Source organism: Euprymna scolopes, chromosome 3, assembly GCF_053919585.1.
Source record: "Euprymna scolopes isolate OS-2025 chromosome 3, ASM5391958v1, whole genome shotgun sequence".
NCBI classification, from domain to species: Eukaryota; Metazoa; Mollusca; class Cephalopoda; order Sepiida; family Sepiolidae; genus Euprymna; species Euprymna scolopes.
In genome coordinates this window covers 138,214,159-138,233,061 of record NC_136484.1, presented here as the reverse complement: position 1 = coordinate 138,233,061, position 18,903 = coordinate 138,214,159, and the positions used below count along the sequence as shown (strand labels likewise).

At 35.2% G+C, this 18,903-nt stretch overlaps 2 protein-coding genes across 3 annotated transcripts in view; one reads left to right on the top strand and one right to left on the bottom strand.

Moving 5' to 3' along the window:
- Window positions 1–373: 373 nt before the first annotated feature.
- LOC145259195 (actin, cytoplasmic 1-like) lies at window positions 374–5,151 on the top strand. Its single transcript, XM_080117015.1, has 2 exons — window positions 374–1,194; window positions 3,217–5,151. Exons 1-2 carry the CDS (start codon window positions 1,072–1,074, stop codon window positions 4,219–4,221), a joined length of 1,128 nt encoding a protein of 375 aa, XP_079973141.1. The 5' UTR covers window positions 374–1,071; the 3' UTR covers window positions 4,222–5,151.
- A 2,038-nt stretch (window positions 5,152–7,189) lies between these two features.
- LOC145259197 (mitochondrial fission regulator 1-like) overlaps window positions 7,190–18,903 on the bottom strand; it is a 75,634-nt gene continuing 63,920 nt past the window's right edge. For both annotated transcript variants that reach the window (XM_080117038.1, XM_080117030.1), the window contains exons 8-9: window positions 8,366–8,546; window positions 7,190–7,426 (exon numbers count right to left, since the gene is read on the bottom strand). In XM_080117038.1, coding sequence (XP_079973164.1) covers window positions 7,379–7,426; window positions 8,366–8,546 — 229 coding nt within the window. In that variant the 3' untranslated portion in view covers window positions 7,190–7,378. The remainder of the gene's footprint in view (window positions 7,427–8,365; window positions 8,547–18,903) is intronic.

The window sequence follows — 18,903 nt, the reverse complement described above, 5'->3', positions numbered from 1 at the left end:
TTAAGACTTAATCTGTCCTTGGACATGATCAAAGAGTAATAGCTGTTCTGATTCTACACTTTATCTGTTGTGTTCTCGTGTCAGTAAAGGAGAAATCCTTCTAGACTGAAGCAATTTAAATTTTTGTCCCAACCCAGAGTGCTCCTTTTTTGGAGAGCTGAATTTTCTGCTCGATTAAAAACCAACTATCTAACTTTGTTCTCGTGGGGAGGCAAATCAATAGGGAAATAAATAAAAAGAGATGTTAAATATATTTTTAAAGACTCGATTTCAGTTTGTGTTTTTTTGTTTTTTACCGTTTCTTGGCAACGACTAAGAAATCTTTTTTTGGAGGGGTATTTATTTTCCGTTTTCTATTTTTTTTAAGAAAATTAAAATAACAAGGAATCCTGTAAGTAAGGTGGTTGTTTTAGAGACACAGATCAAGAATTTAATGGCCAATCTAGAAAAAAAAAAGTATTAGAAACTAACAAACACGTTGTTTCGCAATGAAAATTTGAAAAAGAAAGAAAAGAACAAGCATTTAACGTGTGTCTTATTCATTAGTTCTTTCTTTCGACCACTTTGTGTTTCATTCTAACCCTCTCTATTTGTTCTTTATCTGTACTCTCTTCACTCCCCCTCATTCTTCTCTTACTCTCTCTAATGATGCCACTCCCGCTCGCAAATCTAACCTCCTCCTCCTACTCTGTCTTTGCTATTAGGAAATCATCATCATCGCTGTAAGGCCAGCACGTAACACGTCCTAAATGGCATGCTTGCTTTGACAGGAAAGACGCGCCATTCGTGACCATATATGGTAATAGTACCACTTCCATATAAAGTTAAACTCTTTACATGAGAAGTATTTTTCCTGGAACTCGCTTTTAAGCCATTGTGTGCGCGGCAGTATTTAAAGCGAACACACACTGAAAATCCCCCATTCTAGAATTGCACTCCACCGCGGACACACGTCTTCTTTAGCTCTGCTTTATTTCTTCGTCTGAAGAAACCTTAACACAGGCAGTTGTCACTTAGGTTTTTTTCTATTCAATTTTTATAGTTTTTCACTACTTTAAAAACAAAACAATCATGGATGATGAAGTTGCTGCTCTCGTTATTGACAACGGATCTGGTATGTGCAAAGCTGGTTTTGCCGGCGATGATGCACCAAGGGCCGTATTCCCATCTATTGTCGGCCGTCCACGACATCAGGTAAGGGAGCCACCCTTCATTTTTATTTTCCCTTTTAATATTAAAAAAAAAAAAACTACTTAAAATTATCAACTTTAAAAAAAAATATATATTTCACGTTAACTTAGATCTTTATTTCAATTGAATATATTTTAAAACCAACTTTTATTTTCTTTGCATTTTCTCTTGTCTTAGTTTAATTGATTTTTGCCTTTAAAACTTAAATTGCTAGTTTTCTGGAGTTGTCATTTCTCTAATGCATATGTGTTGCCACTTTTCGTAAAGTCTTAAATTTTAACATGTCTTTAACATTTTCATGTTAACCACAATTAAACTTAAAAACTTTCAAGTTGATTTGCAATAACCTTGAATTGAGCACTATTTTGCTGTCTGGCTGTCTATTACCTTATTTGGTATTACATGACCAAATATGGTCATTACCATGAATGGTAGAAAATGCCACGGCCTCTTTCCTGATTGGCTGATGCTTTCTGTCCCAGGGAGCGGCGTCACTCCTTGCATATTTTCGTCATTCTTTAACTGAGTCATGGCGGAGGGGGGAATTAATGCCGGCTTCTACTTAAAGTTTTTTTTTATTTTTTTCCCCCCGAACTTTACTAATACTTAATTTGTATTTTCTCAAAAAAAAATCTTATTTCTTTAAATACTCCAACTATTTCAAAAACCGTTGTTAGTGATCTACGTCATTCGGCGATGTCGTTATGAATTTCCAAATATGGTTATAAAGTGTTTTCGGTGGGCGTGGCACTTTATCATCGATAATGTAGTTAGCGTAGGATTTTCTGTATAATTAAGTTTTTTTTGTTTGTTTTTTTTTATTTCAAAAACTCCACTTTAAATTTTTAATTTACCACAGTTTTATAATTCTGAACTTTTATTTTTAAAAAGTGTTCAACTAGAATAAGATTCATTCTAATCCATTTTTTTTTTTTTTTTTTCTTATCCTAAAACTTTTAGTTTACCTCATCTGGGGTTTGGTATAAAGTGGGTTTGTTTTTTACAATCCAGGTTCGAAAAGATGGTTAAAAATTAAACGTTTATAAAAGCCTATCTGGAAACTTTTAGTTCTATTTACTCGGCTGTTTGTTCTGTTCGGCGACTTGTGTCTAACGTTAACAAAAAAGGTACTAGTGCAAAGTGATCCGTGCTGAAATGTTATTTGAAAAGCCATTCTTAACATTGGGAGGGAAGGGTGTTTTGTACCCATTCTGTACTTCAACCTTACAAATTAAACAACTTGAAAATACGATTTAAAAAAAAAATAGCGCGGATCACTCTCTGCACTAGCACCCAAAATTGCCGCTATTTGACTTCAAGTTTTGAAAATAACTTGACTAATAAGTATACTCATGCACTTATTGATCCGTGCTGAAATAATATTTAAAAAGCCATTCTTAACATGGGGGAGGGTGTTTTGTACCTATTCTGTAATTTACCCTTACAACTTAAAGCAAAACTTTAAATTTGGAAATACGATTTTAAAAAATAGCGTGGATCACTAAGTGCATTAGCACCCAAAAGTGTTCTACCCAATATTGGGTGTGTTTCTAGCAGTATCGTGTATAGATTTTACTATTAAGTCTTTGTGTCCACTAAATTACCACTTGCCAGTTATGGGCAAGTATGAACGTTTTATGGCTTTCCATAGATTAATCCAAAATGAGTATTTTTTTTTTTTATTTTTTTTTTTTTTTTAACACAATCTAACATAGTTTCTAGATTTTAGAAACTAAACCTCGCTTCCGTCTTTGCAAATTTTGGAAATTTTTATAAAGCAGAATACAGACTATGCTGTATTTAACTGTTCTATACTTTTTAAAAACGGCACGGTCCGTATTCTGCGTAATAGAATTTTTAAGTTACTGCAAAAATTTAATTCGTTATTTTCCTTAACTGCAAAGGATTTGCATTATATATTGTTGGTCTATATTTTCTCTTTGAAAATTTTAAATTTTGCTGTTCTGTTTTAAAGCAAAAATAACTTATTCCTAAATACTAATGATAAATTTATTTTATTTTTAGGGTGTGATGGTTGGTATGGGACAAAAAGACAGCTATGTTGGTGATGAAGCCCAGAGCAAGAGAGGTATCCTTACCTTGAAATACCCCATTGAACACGGTATCGTTACAAATTGGGATGATATGGAAAAAATCTGGCATCACACTTTTTACAATGAGTTAAGAGTTGCCCCAGAAGAACATCCCGTTCTCTTAACAGAAGCTCCACTTAACCCCAAGGCCAACAGAGAAAAGATGACTCAAATTATGTTCGAAACCTTCAATACTCCTGCTATGTATGTGGCCATCCAAGCTGTCCTCTCCTTGTACGCTTCTGGTCGTACGACTGGTATCGTCATGGATTCTGGTGACGGTGTCACCCACACTGTCCCCATCTATGAAGGTTATGCCCTTCCTCATGCCATTCTCCGTCTGGATTTGGCCGGTCGTGACTTGACCGATTACCTCATGAAGATCCTCACAGAGCGTGGATACTCCTTCACAACCACAGCCGAGAGAGAAATCGTCCGTGACATCAAGGAGAAACTTGATTATGTCGCCTTGGACTTTGAACAAGAAATGCAAACAGCTGCCTCTTCCTCTTCATTGGAGAAGAGCTATGAATTGCCCGACGGTCAAGTTATCACCATTGGCAACGAGAGATTCCGCGCCCCTGAGGCCATGTTCCAGCCATCCTTCCTTGGTATGGAATCTAGCGGTATCCACGAAACCACTTACAACTCCATCATGAAATGTGATGTCGACATCAGGAAAGATCTCTACGCCAACACCGTCTTGTCTGGTGGTTCCACTATGTTCCCCGGTATTGCTGACCGTATGCAGAAGGAGATCTCTGCCCTTGCCCCAGCCACCATGAAAATTAAGATCATTGCTCCACCAGAGAGGAAATACTCTGTCTGGATCGGCGGTTCCATCTTAGCTTCTCTCTCCACCTTCCAACAAATGTGGATTAGCAAGCAAGAATATGATGAATCTGGACCTTCCATCGTCCATAGGAAGTGCTTCTAAATTAGCAACTTTTTTCTTTTTTTTTTTTTACCTTACAATATGAAAAACTAAAAAAAAAAAGTACACCACCACAACTACTACACAACAGGAATCTCTTTAAAACTACTATTCAAAGAACTTTCTACAAAAAAGACCAACAATTAAAAAAAAAAAACTTTTCTTTTTTTTTTTTTTTCTGAAAACAAGTGACGTGTAAATAACTGCCAACGGACGAAATCTTTCAAACAAAATGAAAAAGCAAGAAACTAAGAAGAAAAAAACTAAAGCTGAATTGACTTAACATTCCAGGCTTTTTTGCTGACGTTTGCTGCAGTCACCAACTGCAGTGTGTGACCCCCCAACATCCAGAGACGGAGTGCCACCATATGTCGCTGTCGTGAAACCCTGTGTGAATGGCCCAAGTCCTCTCTCCTAATCAAATTCTAAAATGATTACTTATAACAACTGTTCGAGTTTTTTGAAATAACAGAAATTTTTAATTTACTAACGTTTCCCCCTCCCCTGTACCAGCGTACCCTGCCCTTGCTCCATTCCCACCCAGTCTTTTCCTGTGCATCGGGTTCGCTGGTCTTTGTAGTTAGGACAAGGACTGTTGGATTATTACTGTATTTGGCCCGACATCAGCCCTCCTCCACTTTTCAATAGCCCTTTTTCTTATTGAACCGGCAAGGGGTCTCTTCTGCTAGATTGACATCCACACCTCTCCTACTTACTACCACCCTGTTTTTCGTTCAAATACCACTCGCATTTGTGGAGATATGTACGCTTTAAAGTTACGCTTGCGCCACAGGAGCTTGCACTGTGGTTGAGGCAAAAGGGCGCACGGCCTTTTTACACATGTGGCTTCATGCCGCTTGACATATCGGTGCTAGTCTTTCTTTATAAGAAACAAATTTAAGAAAAATAAACAAAAAAAAATGAAACTTCAAATTCTTTGTCTTTTTTTATGCTTTTTTTTTTTTTTTTTTTTTTTTTTAATACTTTTGTGAAAATTGCACGTCCTTTTTTATAAAAATAAAATTATTTCTGTATAATATGCTTGTTCTCTTTGTATATCGTAAAAATGATTCTACTTTGCTATCGCTCTATAAATTCAGCTGAACTGTTTCGTGGCCTAAACATGATCCGATGAAATAATGTACAGGAAATATTAAAATTTTAAGTTCTCATTGCGCTTGTTTGAAATGCGAACTTCAGTTTGTATAGGTTTAAAATTATGTTCAGGCCACTAAACTATGGTTTTGTCAAATAATTCCTGTCCATTAAATAATGGAACCTAATTTGAGTACTTGTGCATTTAACGAACCAAACGTAGCTCGGCTTTGTCCGGAATTCTTCTGTCTCTACTAACCTAGCTTTGTTCAATAAATCCCACACTAAGAAATTGTGAAAATTTAATAAGCTTTCTAAATGGAAAAAGCTGCAACAGATTAAATGCACTTGGTTTATGAATCACTTAAGCAAGTTAAGCATCTCCTGATTTGCTTAAGCTAAACTACAAACTGATTGTTTTGCAGCTGAATTCTAAAGTTTCGGTACATTTTTACCTAGTTTTCACCTTAACATTTTCGTTCGGAAGACTAGGTTTTCGGATATGCTGAAATGGGTTTGTATTACTGTACAGATTCGAAAAAGTTGTCAAAGGCAAAATAAGTTACTTTTCTACCAAACTGGATATACTTTTCGTGTTTTTATTGAATGTAACATGTTTATTCAGCTCGAAAAGCAGTGTTTACAGAGGTATAAAATGGCGCCCGACTCTCTTTAGCACGGTAAGTTCGGGGAAAAGGTGATATAAAATACTGTTCGAAATTCGCTCAATGTTACCGTGACATTCGGTGATTTGTATATTTTGTCTAGTTTATTTATAACACCTTTTCCCAAACTTAACGTATTAAAGAGTCGGGCGCCATTTTCCAATACATCGGTAAACACTGCATGCTTTTCGAGCTGAATAAACGTGTTACATAGAATAAAAACACAATATATCCAGTTTGGCAGAAAAGTAACTTATCTTGCCTTTGATAACATTTGTTTTGACAACTTTTTCGAATCTGTACAGTAATACAAACCTGCTGAAACCAACCTCGTTTAAATTTTCCGAATTAAATGTTATTGCTGGTAGCCATCTTGATGCAAGCGTGCGTAGTTTCTCTGGATTGCGTGTACCAAGCAAGACTGCCACCAGTATCAAGAAAATTACTTAACGGAAAACTTAAACGTGATCGTCATTTGAGTATACTGCAAACAAATATCAAGTCTACTTACAGAAAAATGTTATAGTGAAACCCAGGTTAAAAATTCAGTCTTTGAACTTTATAATTTACACCCCTCAGTTTTTCTTGGGTATATTTATTTATAACGATTAGGATTACGACTTTGAAACACTAGCACAACTGTTCAACAATATTGAATTCTTAGACGTTCCTTGTCGGACTACCTCTTCGTTTCAAATTGACATTTATGCGGAAAATTTTTAAACTAAAGTTTACGGCAATGTAAACTGTTTCTCATTTTGGTACAAGTGCAGGTGTTCACTATCACAATTTCTGAATAGGGACGTGATGTGAGCGAGAAAATTCAAATATTCAGTTTTCGAACCATCCTTATGACGTCATCTTCATTATGTATTTCTGCAGCATGAAGTCTATACTGACTAATCAATGAGAACCCTTGACAGTAATTTATGGCTGACAGTATTGTTACGGAAGTTTTTTTTTTTTTTTGTTTTTTTTCAATAAGTCAATCTTGCTGCCTTCCAACATGTTCAGCTTTTAGCACTTATTCATACTTTATGACGTCATTTGAACTGAACTCCTGAAAATTTCTGTATTTGGTAAAATACTTTTACAGGTTGTCAATGTTGTTAAACATTTTTTTTTTTTTTTGTTTTTCAAATAACTTTTCAAGAAATTTATTTAAAATAGAAAACATACAATGCAAATGGTCATCTCAATAAAAACATCAGTTTCAGTGTTTATCCAACCATACTTTATTTACAATCTCCAATATTTTCAAAACCATCGTCCCTGTGAGTTTTCAGATCTTCAAAATTATGTTTCACATCAAAATAATTTACATGACTGACCAGCGACAACCTTTTAATTAAAGTATATGTAGTCTTTATTTCAAAATATAAACTTTTAAAAAATTAATTTCAGTTGAAGTTTGCACCTGTTCGTTTCAACAAATGTTGTCCGAAATACTGAAAAAAAAGAGAAAAAAATTAATGAAAAGGTTGTCACATTAAGATTGGAAAATTGGCATTGTTAAAATGAGTCACCTTAATTACAACGAAAAGTGGTGGTCAGTGAATCTTTTTCGTATCTACAGAAATATTGGCTTCTTTTAAACCGAAGTTTATGGCAGGTAAAAAATGCTATAACGTAAGAATATGGGGGGGGGGGGTTCAGATGGTAAAAACGAAAAAATAGTTTTGCCATTTGAATTTTCAAGTTCAACTAAAATGCAAATTACGGATAGACAATCGTAGAATTGCAGTCGTGATGTAAACAGTTTGCATATGAATGGCGAATATAAATAAAACTATGCCATTTCGGCAGACAGATGAGAGTTACAAGAAATATTGTGTACATTTTTGTCAGGCCTTCGAAATGCTCTGATAATTATTATCTTGTAAATTGTAGGTTTTTGCAGATGCCACGTTTCTTTTGTAGATCCAAATCAAAAAAATTGGATTTTTTTTTTTTTTTTCCCCAGTTGATTTTTCTTTCGAACTTCATTTCAACACTGCGACTTCCGGAAGTCTCCGTTAAAAATGACGTAAGTATTGAAATTCTACGGTTGCCGACCCCTCCCCAATATCTATTTTTATAAACATATCCAAGGGCGACAATTCTAGTTCATAATTTATTAATTAAAATAAAACATTGAAAAGGCATACTAGTTTTATAAACTTTTGTCCTTTGCTTTGTTTATAAAGATGGCGACTATATTTTTAAGGGAGATTTTCACATTGTCATTTCACATGAGAAATAAAATATTTAAGAAAAAATAAGTATTTTGGTGACTGAAATCGTTATGACTACTATTAAATATATTCAATGAAGTCTTTTTTTTTTTTTTTTTTTTTTTTTTTTTTTTTTTTAATTTACTAAGACAAAAAAACTTGCAGAATACTGACCCGAGGTGGGGATGGCGATGGTGAGCTCATAGGTGAAAGTATGTCAAAACCTTTTCGACGAAAGTCAGGACTCATTCGAGACAGAGCAAACTTTTTCTTCAAGGCATTTGCAATGATAGTTTGGGGGTCGCTCCCATGACAGGATACAGGGAGTTTCCGAAGTGGCGTGCCTCCTGGAGACCTGAAGATAGGTTTAAATAAAAGGGCAGGTTATTTCTAAGGCAAAATACAATTTTATGAAAAAATAAATGGATGTTTGTTGTGTAATGAATGAATTCATGACCAGGATTAGTTCTTGTACAAAATTCCTCTTCTATTCAAAAAATAAAGATTTGTATTAAGTACATACTCATGCTGAAACTAAAATGTTTTTAAAAATTACATTATGTTTTATTTTTGATAAAATAATTTTAGGAGTCACAGAAGAGCAGCCGTCTAGTTCACCAATTTGAAAACAATCTTTAACAGAAGGGGGTGGAGGTAACTTACTAAATTTATGTTGCAATGCCTAAGAATTCCCATTAACCACGTAAGAATTATTTTCTTAATAAAAAGACTATTTGATCAATTTACGTAATTTTTGGAATGACATTTAAATTTCATCATGATGTATGTACATCATAGAAATCTTACTTTATTTTTGTTTTTCAATATGGGGGGGGGTGAACAAAAAGTGAAGAATTCCCTAAATTTGTTATGTTATTGACATAAAAAGATTGCAGATTGATGCATATTGAGTAAAATCACACAAAGATTTAGGTGGTATATCGAAATTAGAAAAATAATTACAAGTAAAAACAAACTAACCGACCTGCAAGTTTCTAATTTGAAATCGATGAAAACAAGGGAGATAAGGCAGTTTCTAATACGAAATTCCCTATGACAAACTGACCGATTTCTCATAATAGAAAAAAAATTTTGCTTCTTATTTAGAATTCAACTTTAAATAAAGAATTGTTTTTAGTTTTTCATTTTTAATACTGTTCAATAAGTTTTTTCACTTGTAATTATATTTCTATTCAATCATTTTTCATAAGTTTTGAAATATTTATTAATTTCAACATACCACATATGCACTAGTGTTATTACTTAAAATACATTTTAATTTTTTAATAATCCAGTTATAATGCACAAGCACAAATATTTCTTTTTTATACACAACTAAATGGGTTTCCAAATTCACTTTATAAGTTTTCATACTGATTTTTAGCATTCTTTAGCCTTGGCAAGCAATGATTTTGGTGTCAGGAAGAATATCAGACTCAACTATAAGGAAATGAATTCCAAAGAAAATCTATTGCATTTCATGTTTCTAAAAGTGCTACACATGCCAGCATATAAAAACGAACGTTAAACCAAATATGATGACGATTGCTGTTGAGCATTATTAATTCATTTCAAATGAATTAAATGATTTTTGTTGACATTCGTTTCCTCCAATTGGATACTTATGGAAAGGATAATATGAAGATTTCCAACATTCCTAAGTAAACATGTAAAACAAACTGGATTTGAACTTGACACACCTACATTATCAGTGCGGGCCATTAACATCCCTGATCCTGATGATTTTACAAAGCTTTTAATAAAGACTGGGGGGGGGGTGTTGAGAAAAAAAAAAAAAGGTGGTAGTAGGCAGGCAGGGGCTCGAACCCGCGACGCAAAGGCGGAAAAAAAAGTGTCAGAAAAGCAGATATCTTACCGATACGCCATGATCGGAGTGGAAGTGTAAAGCATTCAAATTTAGCGATAGCAATGTCAACCATAACGGATAAGAATCACGCACTTAACTCTGGCTGTAGGTCAGTTAAGCTTTCAGCTTTTTCTGCGATATTTATTTCCCCACGATGTTTGGGAAAACCAACTCCCCCCATAAAAGGGGGAACTCTGGCAGTGTCCAAATGAATAGCAAGTGTCTGATATGAAGGACCCACCCCCATGTTGATCAAAGCAAATAATTTGCCTTCTGGACGTCCTGGCAGGAAAGCAAAGAGGTGCTGCTGTTTGCTTCGATCAGTTTTGCTTTTATACTAAAAAGACAAACAAACACTGGAAAGAACAGGATAGAGGGAAATTTATAAAAGCCGATCAAAATAAATATAGAGACAACGTCCATTTGCAAATCAAAGATATTATCATCTAGGAAGTATAAGGAAATTTCTCCGAAATATTAACCTTGTCGAGAACCCCTGAGGTAAAAAGTCTTTCTTGAACATAAACTGTGTCCATCAATTTATTGCAGATTACAAAATAATCAATATTTCAGTAAATATAAGTTATAAAAAGCTGAAAATTACACCATCCAAGGACTGTATTAAGGTGAGATAAATCCTAAAATTTCATCAAAATTCATGTTATATTTAAAAAGTTATGTTATTTTTTTAATATTCAAGGAATTTTCACCGTCCATCGCTTTATTGCAAGTCTTCTAAGATAATGTTTTAGCTCAATAAAACAATACCAAAGCATTATAAATTTATATTGAACACATTTTCTGGGGAAAATTAACAAAAACAAAGGCACATCCCGAGGGCTAAGTGTCAAACAAACGAATTATTTGTCCACATATCCCCTATGTTTTGAAATTACATTAAACAACCTTTTGTCCACCGAGGAGGTCAATTGTTTGATCTGAGATGGAGTAATGGTTCTGGCAACGTCGACTATTTTGTTCCAAAGGGCATCCTTCGAAGAAAATTGCTCTCCTCCTTCATAAACTCCTCGTTTCAATATTGACCATAGGTGTTCGATGGGGTTAAGGTCCGGAGAACACGGTGGCCAGGACATGAGGGTTTCTCCAACAAAGCCCTGAGATCCAAGGAAGGATGTAGTTGCCCTAGCAGCATGAGATGGGGCATTGTCATGCATAAAAATAATCTTAAAACGATGTGACAAGGGAAGATCATCTAGCCATGGTAACAAATTCTCATTTAGAAAGGCAGTGTAGGCATTGCTGGTGAGCTTGACACCTTCTGGCACTCGGAATGGTCCACATAGCTTATCCCCAATAATTCCCGCCCAAAACATTATGCCTCCACCTCCCTGTTGGCGACGAAATCTATAAAGCATTGGAGTTCCATTTGGATTCCAAACTTTGGCCCATCCGTCCGGTCCATCAAGGGTAGCACGAGCCTCATCTGTAAACAGAACATTTTGGCAATCCATTTTCATATATTTTTGTGCCCAAGCCAATCGTTTTTCTTTGTGGGTTTGGCTCAATGGAGGCCTTGGAATAGGATTGATGTTCCTTGCCATTTCATTCAGTACATTGCATCGGGCTTGTCTGGACCTTGGTATGACTCCAGCCCTCGCAAAAATTGTTGCACTGGTGCTGTTTGGGTTGCGCACAATCTCTCCACGAATTTTTCGAAGATCCCGATCAGAAAGGTTCCTCCTTGTGCCCTTATCTTTCCTGGACTTTATGTTGGGGTTCTTGACGAATGTAGCTAAAGTTCGGGGATCCCTTTTTAGTTCTGTGGCTAAATTTATGATCGAGAGTCCTTCTGCTAGTCCTGCAATAATCCTCTGCTTCTCGGTAGCTGTTAAACGTCCTTTTTTTGGCATTTTATGAGACCTGCAATAAAGCGATGGACGGTGAAAATTCATTGAATATTAAAAAAATAACATAACTTTTTAAATATAACATGAATTTTGATGAAATTTTAGGATTTATCTTACCTTAATACAGTCCTTGGATGGTGTAATTTTCAGCTTTTTATAACTTATATTTACTGAAATATTGATTATTTTGTAATCTGCAATAAAACGATGGACACAGTTTACAAAAACGCTTGTGGTCGTTTTGCCTTTTATATATATAAACTAGTGGGGGTGTTTAGAGGTGTGTGCTGAGCCGTACAAAAAAAAAAAAAAAAAGTTGTAAGCAGGCTGACGCGAAGGTGGAAAAGAAAGTGAAAGAAAACCTGACATCTTACCGCTATGCTATGACGTGGCAGGAAGTGGAAAGCGTTCAAATTTACTGATGTCAATCAAAAAGTTGACTTGCAGAAGTGTATAGTTAAGTGAATGAGTTCATGTAGGCACAGAAATGAAGGTCTGGCTGCAGGCCAGTTAAGCTTCCCGCTTTCTGTCGTGTACTTGTTTCCCCACGATGTTGGGGAAAACCAGCTCCCCCCAAAAAGAGGAGCTCTGGCAATGTCTTAATGAATAGCAATTGTCTGTTTTGAAGGGTTTCCCCACATTGATCAAGACGTCCTGGCCACGAAGATCAGGCGAGTCGATTTGCTTTGATCAGTTTTACTTTATTTATATGAGAAAGACAAACAAACACTCAAAACCAGGGATTTTTTTTAAGTAAAATCAAAATAAAGATAGAGATGACGTCCATTCGCAAATCGAAAGATATTATCATCTAGGAAGTATAAGGAAATTTCTCCAAAATAGTAACCTTGTCGAGAACCCCTGTGAAAAAAAGTCTTTCTTGGTCATACAAAAACGCGCATGCCCATTTTGCCTTTTATATATATAGACTAGCCTGGGTGCCCGGGTGTTTGGAGGTGTGTGTTGAGCAAAAAAAAGAAAATGAAAAGTGGTAGTAGGCAGGCAGGTTCGAACCCATACCGCAAAGGAGAAAAAGAATGTGAAAAAAAAAAGTGACATGTTTTCTGTTGTGCCCATCGCCAAACAGGAAGTGACGAATGTTTAAATTAAAGCTAGACAATCGAAAAGAGAGGATAACTTTCAAAAATACAGGCGAAAAAAGCAATCCCTTCCTGAAAAAAAATGTCCCCTTGAGGGTGAAGAAAAGGAATTAATGTTTTAGGCAAATGTAAATGACAAAGTTCTCTCTGATTCTCTCTCCTCTGATCTCGAGCGCGTGGTTCAGTGGGGGAAGACGTGGCTGGTTACCTTTAATGCATCTAAAACCAAACTCCTATCCTTACATCATCAACGCTCTGATCCCTATCTGGCATCAATTGTGATGGATGGCTCTTGTCTGGGTGAGGCCCCGTGTTTTGACAAGCTTCTGGGTTTGACTTTTACTCCTGATCTGAAATGGAACACGTACATCAAGTCTGTTGCCAAGGTCGCTGGAAAGATGGTGGGATCCTTCTACCGCTCGAGAAGATATCTCACTACTGATGCAATTCTCTATCTATATAAAAGCCAAGTACGTCCAAGGATGGAATACTGTTGCTATATCTGGACAGGAGCTGCTAAAAACAGCCTATCCTGCCTTGACAGATTACAAAATAGACTTCGTGGATTAGTGGGGGATGCCCTTTTCTCTACCCTGCAACCTCTCTCCCACAGAAGAGACGTTGTGAGCCTATCCTTGTTTTATCGTTATTTTCATGGCAGGTGCTCGTCTGAACTCCAATCTCTGCCCCCCCCCCTCGCCAATCTTTCACGAAAAACACCCGTCTAGCTGAATCCACTGTGAAAAATTTTCCCCACTCTTTATCTGTATCTAAATCAAAACGTGGATTCCATAAACAAAGCTTCTTTCTTAGAACTGCATGCCTGTGGAACTGTTCCGTCTGCCTGCTTCCCACCCGACTACAACTTGGATGTCTTCAAGTCCAACGTTAACAAATTCCTAATGAACCGCCCCCTTAAGTAAACACTTCATCAAATCTCCACACTAACGTAATGTACTTGCAATAACCCTTATCCCTGAGTGGCTTCCGGGCCTTGATAATGACCACTGTGTAAAAAAAAAAAAAAAAAAAAAAGGGCTAATTTTTCGATATTTGTCGTCCGATGGGTCAAGCTTCAAAATGATATCGATCTCTTGTAAATCCGTCACCTCTGTCGAAAGTTTAAGCCAGACATACAAACATACATTTAAACAGACAGGTGAAATTTATATTATAGACTAGCGGGGGAGGGGGGGGGGTACCTGGCATTGCCCGGATGTTTGGAGGTGTGTGTGGTCATCCGGGTGTTTGTGTCCGGGGGGGTGGGGGGCGAAATTTTTTAAAAAAAGTTTTGGTAGGTAAGTATGAAGGATCGAACCCGAACCCTTGAGGCAAAGTTGGAAATTAAAGTGTGAAAAAAAAAAAAATGTGTGACGTTAACCACTGGGCCACCATGAAATAACGGAAACAGGTTTGAATTTATTTAAGTATTTAGAATTGGCAGGTGCCCGTCTTAATAACTTAAGGAGGTCAACTTTGACTGCGGGGTAGTATTTTATTTACTGCGGGGACGCTTTTTAAAATTTTTTTGTTTCCTCAAGCAGAGACAACGGTGAATGAACACTGTTCAAAGATATTAACTCTTTCATTGTGCAGATGATAAAGGGCGAAGGTAAACAAGGTGCTGCGCACAGAAATGCCTATGACAATTTAGGGTCTTTGAAGATATTCTTTCTAACATAGAAAGCTATTCCCTTCTATGTCAAGTGTTGGGTTTTGATGTTATTTTTTAGTTTAAACTTGGAACCTATACAAATTTAAATAGAAATTCAATAAAAAGCATTTGTCTAACGAGCTGTCTGAATGATACAAAACATTTCTTTGACGAGCTGTTCAAATGACACAAAACATTTCTTTGACGAGCTGTTCAAATGACAAAACATTTCTTTGACGAGCTGTTTGAATGATATAAAACATTTCTTTGACGAGCTGTTCGAATGATACAAAACATTTTGGTACTAGTGCACTTATTGATCCGTGCTGAAATAACATTATTTAAAAAGCCATTCTTAACATGGGGAGGGGAGGGTGTTTTGTACTTATTCTGTACTTTAACCTTACAATTTAATAAAAAAAACATCATAAAACTTTAATTAAACTTGGAAATAAGATTAAAACAATAGCGCGAATCAGTAAGTGCATTAGCACCAACATTTGTCCGACGAGCTGTTCGATTGATACAAAACATTTGTCCGACGAGCTGTTCGATTGATACAAAACATTTGTCCGACGAGCTGTTCGATTGATTCAAAACATTTGTCCGACGAGCTGTTCGAATGATACAAAACTTTTGTCCGACGAGCTGTTCGAATGATACAAAACATTTGTCCGACGAGCTGTTCGAATGATTAGCACCAACATTTGTCCGACGAGCTGTTCGATTGATACAAAACATTTGTCCGACGAGCTGTTCGATTGATACAAAACATTTGTCCGACGAGCTGTTCGATTGATACAAAACATTTGTCCGACGAGCTGTTCGATTGATGCAAAACATTTGTCCGACGAGCTGTTCGATTGATGCAAAACATTTGTCCGACGAGCTGTTCGATTGATGCAAAACATTTGTCCGACGAGCTGTTCGATTGATACAAAACATTTGTCCGACGAGCTGTTCGATTGATACAAAACATTTGTCCGACGAGCTGTTCGATTGATACAAAACATTTGTCCGACGAGCTGTTCGATTGATACAAAACATTTGTCCAACGAGCTGTTCGATTGATACAAAACATTTGTCCGACGAGCTGTTCGATTTATACAAAACATTTGTCCGACGAGCTGTTCGATTGATACAAAACATTTGTCCGACGAGCTGTTCGATTGATACAAAACATTTGTCCAACGAGCTGTTCGATTGATACAAAACATTTGTCCGACGAGCTGTTCGATTTATACAAAACATTTGTCCGACGAGCTGTTCGATTTATACAAAACATTTGTCCGACGAGCTGTTCGATTGATACAAAACATTTGTCCGACGAGCTGTTCGATTGATACAAAACATTTGTCCGACGAGCTGTTCGATTGATACAAAACATTTGTCCGACGAGCTGTTCGATTTATACAAAACATCTGTCCGACGAGCTGTTCGATTGATTCAAAACATTTGTCCGACGAGCTGTTCGAATGATACAAAACATTTGTCCGACGAGCTGTTCGAATGATACAAAACATTTGTCCAACGAGCTGTTCGAATGATACAAAACATTTGTTTGACAAGGTTTATTTGAATAAAACAATTGTTTGATTAGGTTTGTCTGAATAAAACAAAACAATTTTTGATGAGGTTTCGTCATGCTAGTTAGAAATATGTCTTTGACAATCATTTTGACAGTGGCTTTGTTACTGTCGAAAGCACTGAGGTTATTACTTTTAGTCTCAGGAAATCCAATCTGCCTGGCTTTATCTTTTCTGAGGTGTTTAATGATAGATAATCAAGCAAAGCTTCACTGCCAGGGTATGTTGATGGGCCTCCTCAGGCATGTTTTTTTTTTTTTTTTGCCAGAGTGCATTTATTCTAGTTTTCTGAAAAGCACATCTGACCTTGTGTCTAATATCATGTATAGGAAGAAAATAAAATAGAAAGGAATCCTTATCTGTAAAGTTTCAAAACAGCAAACACATCTGCATGTTATTTATTACCATTGTGCATTGAATAATATTTGGTTTTAGATATTTATACATTTTTTTCCTCCGCTTTCACTGAGGAATTGCATATTTTATATGAAATTTGTACCAAATTCAATTAAAATAAAAAAATATATAAATGAGAGGAGCTAAAAATAGACCCAACAAAAGCATAAAAAGGCAGTGCCATGAGAAAAGAGATATTCTGTCTCTTCAGTTCCTTTTCTCGGAAATTCATTACCACAATAACCATTTTGACATTCAGCATTTTGAACAACACACATTGCTCACAGCAAATAATCACTATCTAAAACAACTCTTGAGAGAAAAATATACTCACACAATCAACAGCAGCCAACTACTCAGTGAGTTTATTTCAACCAAAATATTCCAGGCTCAACTTTGTCATCATTTGAACATTTTAAATCTTTTATACTTAACTAGCGGGGGTACCCGATGTTGCCCGGGTGTGGTGAGGTAAATCAAAACAATAATAAAATAAGCGAACGAAAAAAAATGGCATAAATAACCCTGTTTAAAAAAATTGGAAAAACAAAAACAAAATAAAACAGTGAACGTGATGAAAAATAAAGAATAAGTGAACAAAAAAATGGCATAAATAACCATTCAAATGTTAAAAGTTCTTAAAAAAATCTTTAAAAAAACAAAACAAAAAAAAAACAGCGAATGTGATGGAAAAATAAAAAAGGGAAAATAAAGAATAAACGAACAAAAAAAATGGCATAAGTAATCTTGTTTAAATATTTAAGCTTACAAAAAAAAAAAAAATGTTCAATATGTCAGCACAAATGTGCAACCTTAAGACAACGATGCTGTCAATATAACCACTGGTCTACGATTGCATCAGAAGTAACGTCTTTTTTTTCTATTAAACTAATTCAAGAAAGAACTTTTTTTTTCACGCATGCGTGTTTAGTTAAATTGTCAGGAAGGAAGGGGTTTTTTGCTACCCTTCCTCATTGTGAACGTGTATTTCTATAGGAAATAATTGATCGTTTTTTTTTTAATTTTCACATATTATTCAACCAAGACATCGCCCTTTCAGACGGTACTGATTTCGACCTGGTCTGATGGCGCAGAGAAAAGTTTTGGCCGACATACAAACATACATTTAAACAAACAGGTAAGATTTATATAATAAATGTTTGTGAATAAATGTATATATTTTCATTTGTATGAATTGTGTTATCAATTTAGTTATTGTACATGGATTCCACTCTAAATTTTATATATATATATATATATATATATATATATATATATATATATATATATATATATATATATATGTGTGTGTGTGAGGACATTTCTCAACCTATATACTCAACAAATTTTTGATTTACAGACTTGAAATTTGCTACATGATTTCCAGACATGTGGAACTTTTTAATCGGTTTTTATCCGAAAAAAGGGCTGCTAATGGGTCAAAATTTTAAAATCGGTACTTGTAAGTCATTGGGTTTTTATCTGTTTGTCAACAGTTTCATGACTGCACATGTGTGGATGATTCACATTATGTTAAGAATAAGTAGGTTTGAAAACACTTTTTTAAGATCATGTCAAGCTGGCCTAATGGTTATCATGATTGATTCACTGTTAAGTGCAATCAGCTCGAGTATTTTTTTTTTTTTTTACTTATAAGAAGTGAACTGTTTAGAAAAAACATAATACTCACATGCACATGTCTCAGTTTCTTTCCGTTTTTTCTTTTTTACTTCCAATTTTTTTTTTTTTTTTTTTTTTTTTAAAGAAATTTAATATTACGTTCAATACTTAAAGTATTTTTATTTGAAATAAATAAGAATTCTGCATTAATTAAAATATAATATTTATGCTTATTTTACTACTGGGCAACTTCAGGTAGCCTACTAATATATATATATATATATATATATATATATATAAAATCGGTGAAAAAAAATTAACTTTATATATGTGAAGAAAAAAAAAATATTGATCCATGAAAATTATTATTTTGCTAAATTTATCTGGTTGTTTGATGATCAACAAACTTTGCAACATTTTAATTATCTTATTTTCATTATATTTATTGACTGTGTAGTTACAGAGAAGGAAGCATGGAGGACAACATTTTTCTTTTAAAACTTCTCTCTAACTTTCTCTGTACTGCTTTCTAAGTCAAGAACAATTTCTACTCCTCTGGCCAAAGACAGAACCGAAATTACACTTTGATCCTTGCCTGAAGCCCAAGAAAATGTATTTTTT